This window comes from Haliaeetus leucocephalus, unplaced genomic scaffold (assembly GCF_000737465.1).
Source record: "Haliaeetus leucocephalus isolate CR32 unplaced genomic scaffold, Haliaeetus_leucocephalus-4.0 Scaffold211, whole genome shotgun sequence".
Lineage (NCBI taxonomy): Eukaryota > Metazoa > Chordata > Aves > Accipitriformes > Accipitridae > Haliaeetus > Haliaeetus leucocephalus.
Window position 1 is genome coordinate 98,629 of NW_010972647.1, and position 8,210 is coordinate 106,838.

An 8,210-nucleotide genomic window follows, 5' to 3' on the forward strand; every position below is an offset into this window, starting at 1 on the left:
GACTGGTAAAACATAGAAAAATCTAGTATAATTTATAAGACCGGTGACACACTTTATTTAAGATTGTAACAAGCATCTAACTTGGAGGCAAGATACAATACTTAAGTAAAATCCCTACATAGTGAATAGAGAAAGGCAAGTGCCTCTAAATGGTTACTCTGAGAATGAAGATAAAGGTATTAGTACCAATAGGTCCTGTAAGCCTCAGTGTCCCACTGCCTTGGAGGTAGAAAGGGGCAACAGCACCTCCTGCTTTCCAGGGCCCACCTCAAGGAAAGCACATTTAAGGTCTGGAGGGCATGTGAAAGCCTAAAGCAGGGATCTTGACCTCTCTTATGCAAGATAGGCAGATGAGGGAAGTGAAGGAGTTTGTGTGCTCTGGGGTACACTGCTGTAGGGCAGACGGCCTGTTGTCTACACAGTCTGCACAGGAGCCTGGATGTCATGGCACTGTCAGGAAAGCACCTGAGATTTTCCCAGGCTCAGAACTGTATAATTAATGAATATTGCTCTTTTTCAGCAGGTATTCTCCATTAGTCTTTGACCCCATTACTATCCCCTATTTGTCTTTCTCAGTTCACTTCAGATGTCACTCACAACACTTGAGTTGTTTAAAATAATGAATACTGTAATTATTTCTTTTAATTAAGAATACAGTTTTCACATACTGAATGCTTGTACTGCATCCCCTTTTCACTCAACAGGCCAAGTAAGATTTTTCTTTTTATTTAAAATACTCATGCAAGGCAAAACATTGCTGCTGGCACTGACTCTCTTCTCAACAGTTAATGAAATGCAGCTTTATTTTATTCCATAAAATTCATGTTTATAAGGCTACATATACTGGCCTCTGCATCTATTGTAATTGTTTCTTCAATGGTACACTCGCATCTTGTCCTAATATGTTTCTTTCTGAAGCCCTACATTCTTCCTCTGCTTTAGCCGAGTTATTGTTGCCTTTTGTGAATTATCATGGGAAATATCTCAGTGCTCTGTCTAAGATTCTTCATTATTATTTATTACCATGAATCTCCCCTATCTATATCTGACCAAAATGTCTGTCCCTTTTTGCATCTGAGATACACTTTATGGAGACCATGATCAGATTCGGATATTAAAATTCCATGTTATATTTTATAAGAAAGACTACAATTACATATGCCATTGTTATATTCACTCCAAAATGTTACTTACTGAAACTTTATATATATATGATTTTTTGTGCAATAAGCTAAACTAGTCTATTTTCAGCCCAGACTCACGACTACAACTGCTCTACATGTTTAGTGTGACCTTTGGTTTTGTTGGAAATGTACCTGTAATAACAGGTGTGTCGTGGTTTTGGCTGGGCCAGAGTTAATTTTCTTCTTAGTAGCTGGTACAGTGTGTTTTGGATTTAGTATGAGAATAATGTTGATAACACACTGAGGTTTTAGTCGTTGCTAAGTAGCGCTTATCCTAAGTCAAGGATTTTTCAGTTTCCCATGCTCTGCCAGCGAGGAGGTGCCCAAGAAACTGGGAGGGACCACGGCCAGGACAGCTGACCCGAAGTAGCCAAAGGGATATTCCATACCATAGGATGTCATGCTCAGACTTGGCTGGGAGGGGTGGATCACTGCTTGGGGACTGGCAGGGCATCCATCAGTGAGTGGTGAGCAATTGTGTTGTACATCATTTGTTTTTCTTAGGTTTTATTTCTCTTTCTTTTTGTTATCTTCCTTTTCATTACTATTATTATTATTATTACAATAATAATAATAATTACTATAATAATAATAATATAATAATTGAAATTATTAAACTTTTCTTATCTCAACCCATGAGTTTTACTTTTTTTTTGATTCTCAACCCCAGCCCACCGGACCTGGGGGGAGGAATCAGCGAGCTGCTGCATGGTGCTTAGTTGCTGGCTGGGGTTAAACCACAACAAGGTGTTAAGTTATTATTTTTAGGCTAGTTTAATTGTATTCAGATTTAAAGGACTGAGATCCTTTAAGTAGATAGTGAAAAGTAATACAGCCTTGACCACAGCTTGCCCTTAATTTGAACTTTTTTTTGTTAGTAACAGTATTCTTACTGTTTGCTCTTTCAGCCTGGTTTTGACATCTAGACCAAATCAATCTGCCTGTGCTAAATACAGGGTTGATTAACCTTTTACTAGGTGTGCACTATTCTGCTTCCTGTGTAAATTCAATGGTTCTTCCTCCCACCTCAAATTAACTTTCACTGTTTTAAACAACTTCTATATAAATAATTATTCATGAAAATTATGCCAAAATTCATTTGCTAGCAGATCATTGGATGAGAAATTAATGGAAAAGAAATGAAGAATTCAGGACTTTATTTGAAAAACTACATTTTAAATTCTTATTTTTGGTTTGCCTTGTAATTTTGTTTTGGTTTGGAGTAAGTCTTGTTTGTTTCTGTGGAATAGCATTACATTACCTTCTTTAAAGTACTGTTATTTAGAATTTGGCCTTATATAATCCTTATTCTGTATCCAAAGTATTCAAGCCTCCCTGAAAATCACTCCACTTGCTTTGCTAAACTCAAACAAAGCTTTAACTTATGTTAACAGAAGAAAATATACAGTCCTAAGAGCAAACTCATTCACTTGCAGTAAATAGTGGGACTAATAATAGATATTGGTTTGGCTATGCTCCGAGCTTCAAGCTCAGTCTTGGAGAGGTAAAAATTTCTCCAGGCAGGAGGAGAATTTGTTTAACACCGTCAGGTGAAACAGTAGTTGCAAATTGCATATTAGTTACAACATGTTGAATCAATTGTATAAAACATGGAATGATACATGGTAAGAACAATAACATGGCAAAATCAAGCAAAAAGTAAAATAGGATTTGTTTAACCCATGGACCACCAGGGAGCCAGGAAAACATGTCAATGTCCCGGCCTTTCCATGTCTGGACAGGAACATGGGCCAGCTTTCGTATTCCCACAGTAATTTGCTTAACAATTTTCCCACTGTCATCAATTTTTAAACAACAGTTAGAATCATATAGTTTACCACAAACACCTCCTTCTTTGGCTAGCAGGTAATCGAGAACCATGCGATGTTGTAATATTGATGTTCATATTTGTGTGGCTTGATCCGTCAATAGATCAAGGGCATGGGCTGTCTCATTAGTAATGATCTCTAGGACAGCTTGTAACGGGATGATGCGATTTAGATTATAGATAGGTTCTCGAGCACCTCTAAGCGACTTGCTGGGGTTCCAGGTGGCAGGTCCATAATGTTTCATGATACGTTGAGAGGTCCACTTGTCTTTGCCCCAGGTTTGACCACTCCCACCTGCTATAGAGGCATCAATGGACAGCTGATATCGATTGAGATCATCACATACCTTAACACCCAGTCCATCCCCTTCATCCTCTGGGAGCAGAAAAAACAAAGGGTGAATTACCCCCACATAACACACTCCAGTCCAATTTGCTGGTAGCAGTTTGTAGGCACGTTGGCCACACACCCAATAGTGACCCTTTAAGGCTTGTGCACCATTTTCAAACAAACCGGTAGATATCCGTGGTGATTGGAAATATGTTGAATTACCTACCTCTAGAGGATGATCTGACAGACCGTTCATCAACAATTTGTCTATGGTTTTTCCCACTTCTTCTGTGGTGGTCCAACAGATAGGAAGTCCATCCGGACCTATGCTCAAATGTCCCTGACAGTGGTCTTTATTATCACTTGACCACCAAATTTGAGTCCCATCAGGGAGATGACAATATGTTTTATCAATGAGTCTGCATTTCCAGGCACCAGAACTGCGATGCCAAAAGCAGGTAACATTAAGATGGTTATTAGACTGATTAGTGGAAGACCAAAAATGGGAAAACTGTTTCCTGTGTCCTGTTTGATTCACCCAAGCCTATCCAGGCCAGCGAGGTACAAAATGGAGAACTAGAACTCAAGAGGCAACAATATGCCTGGTTGTCCCTTTCTGGCAGTGACATGGTTGCCCCATGGTTTGAACAATCAATTGCTCTACAACCGTCAGTGAGGCAATGGTTGTCATAAGTATAGGTCCAGTTGCACTTGCTATTTCCCACGGGAATACCATCTTTCTGTGTTTGGTTCAGACAATATTTGCTTTGGACTGGGTATTGTATTGTTCAGGGCTGTGTGTCTTCACCCCAGTAAGAATCATTTTTGACCTCACTGTAATTACTCACTAACCATTTCGGGGAAATAGGGACAGCAGTCCATGGCCAGCTTTCCAAACCTAAGGGCCCACCACATACCCAACAATTACTCAGATTAAAAGTGTTGGCCACTTGCTGGCCTATAGCCATAAATACATTTTGCCACTCTAAGTCGAAAAGAGGGGCACGGGAGTTTCCCCAGATATTAAAGGCAGCGACAATGGTCGACCAAAACAACATTTGCGTTGGTATGCCAAACATCCTATAAATATTAACAGAGCAATCACTGACAAAACCACACAAACAATCAACAGCTTCATGTATTCCTTCAGGCAGGCTGCAGAGTCTTGACCTGAAAGAGAAAAGAAAAACAGACTTGGTTCATTCTAAGGAACTGGAAGTAAGTTGTTATTAGAAGCATGGAATAATCCACCTGGTATTGATTTTATGTTCTTTCCCATGAGCATCTTTTGTTTTCCAAGCATATTTATTCATTGTGGTTTCCAGTACCAGAGGTACAGCTCCCACTGTGGGGAGTTCAACTAAGACTGGCAGATACCATTCCACACAGAGGCTCTCTGGGCCACCCTGTCAGGGGGCGGAGTTCCTGCTAGAACTGGTTTGGTTACTTTAAATGGGCCTCTAAGCACTATAGGCTGTTGTCAAATAGTTCGTTCAGCCTCTCTCAAGGCTTAACTGACTACAAACAAACCCTTCTCCCAAGCAGTATATCTTTTTTCCACAACCTTAAAACTGTGAGAATAGAACCCAATAGGTTGAGTGGGTCCTTCGGGGCTCTTTTGCCATAAATGTATTGATAGCCCGCTCTTGGCAAGTCCCCATTCAATATGGACAGGATCTGTGGGGTGAATAGGACTGAGAGCTTGATGAGCAGTCACTTCAAAAATTAGCAATTGCAATGCCTCTTCGTGGGGCTTAGTCCATTCCCACTGAGCCCCTTTTCTCAACAAGTCATACAGAGGTCTTGCAATAATTGAAAAATCAGGGACATATTTCCTCCAAAACACAAGTTATCCTAGTACATGCTGCAAATCCTTTTTTGACTCTGGTATTTTAATCTGATCCAATGAGGAAAGGGTGTCGGAGGGGATATCTGTCATTCCTCCCTTCCACCAAATTCCTAAAAACTTTATTTTGCTTGAGGGTGTTTGTATCTTCTGTGGTGGAATTTTCAGCCCCAAGCTTTCCAAGGGAGAAATTATATTATCCTGAGTTTTCTGAACCTTTTCTGTTTCATCCTCACCTACAAGAATGTCATCAATGTACTGATAAACATTGACCCCCTCCTCTGCCTGAATTAATTCTAGCTCCTGCGCTAGTGCATGATGAGCTAGAGTGGGGGAATGCTTATACCCTTGTGGGAGTCGGGTAAAAGTAAATTGCTGACCCTCCCAAGTAAATGCAAAGTGGTCTTGATCCTCTGTTTGCAGGGGGGCCATAAAAAACGTATCTTTAACATCCACTGTTGCCATAATCGGGTGGGCTCATTCCTGGATTGTAGCTGTAAACTCAGCAATATTCTGTACCGCAGCTGTCAATGGACTGGTATTTGCATTAAGTCTGCTATAATCTACAGTCAATCTCCACTTGCCATTAGGTTTTTGCACTGGCCACACCGGGGAGTTAAAAGGAGAATGGGTTGGAATCACAATACCCTGTCCCTTTAAGTCCTCTAACACAGGAGCTATTCCCTCTCTGGCCCCCAAGGGTATCGGGTAGGGCTTAACATTTGTAAGCTGTGAAGGCGGAAGCAGCAGCGCCCCTTGTAACAGCCAAATAACTATTGTGAGAGAGCCAAATGACCACCATCTCCCTTTATTATCAATCCAGGTCTTTCCCTTTAAAACATCGAGTCCTAAAAGGTTAAGTGGAAACTCCCCCACAACCATTGTCACTGTAGTGGCACTATCTTCTCCTGGCAAAGGCAGGCTGACCATTGCTAATGCCTGTGGCTGAACAATGCCGAATGCATCTGCCACAAAAAGCTGCTGTTTGGAGGGTGTAATTCTGCAATTAGCAGCGTCTTTGGTTTTAATAGCTGAAATCTGAGCTCCGGTATCTACCAAAAAGGTGACCGGGACTTGTCTTGGTCCCACAATACCTGTAATTAGTAAATCACCCCGGCCATTTTCAGTGAGCTGTCTAATATATATCCAACATTCACCCCCCCTCCTCCCCCTGCCCCGCTCACCGCCAAAAAGCAAAGGATCTAGTTTCCCGCAGGCTTTTGGGTGGCATTTCGTTCTGATAAATCAATCACGGAGGGTGCATTGGGAGTAGTATTCTCAAAATCCACTTTTCTATTTGCTGATTTATTAGGCCACCCTGTTACCAATTTTTCCAATTTGTCTGTTGGCATCCCAACCATTAAGTCACGTGGGATCCCCTTCTGGTATCCCCGCACCCACAGTATATTACGTTTGTTCAGGATATCTCTCCCCGCTGGCGGTTTAGCAAGGGGTGTTCTCTTATCACTCCCAGGGCACGGAACTATTTCTACTTCAGCCCACCTCAAGCCCCTGGAGTCTGTTTTGGTGGCTGGAGGGTTAACAGGACCATACTTGCACCCGTAATTAATTAATTCCTGGGCCACTTCTCCCCAGGTCCACATTTTCTTATCTGGGGGTCTGTGCTGATCAGGCGTGAACCCTCCTGAAGCAGCCACAACACTCTCGCCTTGGGGCATTGCCTGTATCTTTCCTTGTAATTGTATACCAATCAGTTTCAGAGAATCAGGGATTCCCCGTATAAGGGGAGTCATTTGTTCAGGATCCACCGACATAATCATCGGGTACTCCTGTGTAGGTTCTAATTTTCAATCATACATCATCTGCAGACAAGCTACCTTTTGCACACTCTCCACTAATTGATCAACAGTCCCCATAATTGCCAGGGGATCCCCCCTCTCCAAGGGGTTCGAACTCCCCACCCAATAACCTGCCCATTGGGTTAAAGACCAGGGGGCATAGTAATCCCCAGTAGTCAAAAACACTCCTGGTGCCCAATACCCTTCCGCCTCCTTTTCACTTAACAGAATCTGGTCGCCCCCACCCCCCCCAACAATGATACTCTCCACACATACTCCGTTTCTGACTCCTTAGGGGTTCGGCCAAATTCCTTTTTTAGTTTTGCCAACTCAGAGGCAGTATAGGGGACCTCTTTAGTTGTAACCTGGGGGAACTTGACGTGCAGAAAACAGACTCCACAATCAGTGAGATTGTAAAGTAGGTATGTTCATTCAGCACTGGGCAGCACGGGGGGTAGTCCCACCAAAGTCATGTGCGCCTGACTCGGCAGTTCGCTTTAAATTTATACAGTCAAGAGTTACATATACATACAGTTTCGCAATACACCTATACATAGGCATTACCCAACCCCGCTTCATATTAAAATTAGCTCCAGGAAGCCATTTCCATAGTCTCCTCTCAACTGTGCTTGTGCAGTGCCTCCATATGGTGGTCGTCTGGTGGTCGTGAAGATGAAGGCTGTATGTCCTCTTCACGGTGAACTCTTAACCTTCTGTCCCTGCGCAGACTCAGTCGCTCCTTGGCATTTATCAAATCACAAGGCTGGTCCTGGCTGGTTCTTGGGGTCGACTGATGCTTCTTATCAGGGACTATCTCCTGCCCCAGCCAGCCTCAACAATGCAAACGTTAAGCATCACTTCTCATCCCCTTGGGACACGTCTACCTCTATTGAAATTTAACTTCATTATAAGCTAGGTAATTATTAAACAGTTCCTATCTACATCCATATATCTACTATATCTACTAAGGTTCCTTTGGCTCCCCATCTCAAACTGGTCCTGTTCATCATCATAAATATATTCGGTTTTGACTAAGGGTCACAATGAAGGCAGCTCCAGCTTCCGCACTCTCTCTTTTGCTGCCTGCAGGTCCTTAAAGAGGTAGCTAATTTCTGATCTTGGGGGAATTTCCTCACAGACAGTACCTGCAAGGAGCTGCTCCTTAAGAGCAATTTGCAAATGTTTCACTTGGTTGTTTTCTGCTTCAAGTTGTGCTTTTAAT

The 8,210-nt window shown here is 42.3% G+C and overlaps 1 protein-coding gene across 1 annotated transcript in view; it reads right to left on the minus strand.

Moving 5' to 3' along the window:
- Positions 1–6,391: 6,391 nt before the first annotated feature.
- LOC104831109 overlaps positions 6,392–8,210 on the minus strand; it is a 2,451-nt gene continuing 632 nt past the window's right edge. The window contains 2 exon segments of the mRNA XM_010566459.1: positions 6,392–7,231; positions 7,234–7,353. Of these exon segments, the coding sequence (XP_010564761.1) occupies positions 6,392–7,231; positions 7,234–7,353 (960 nt within the window).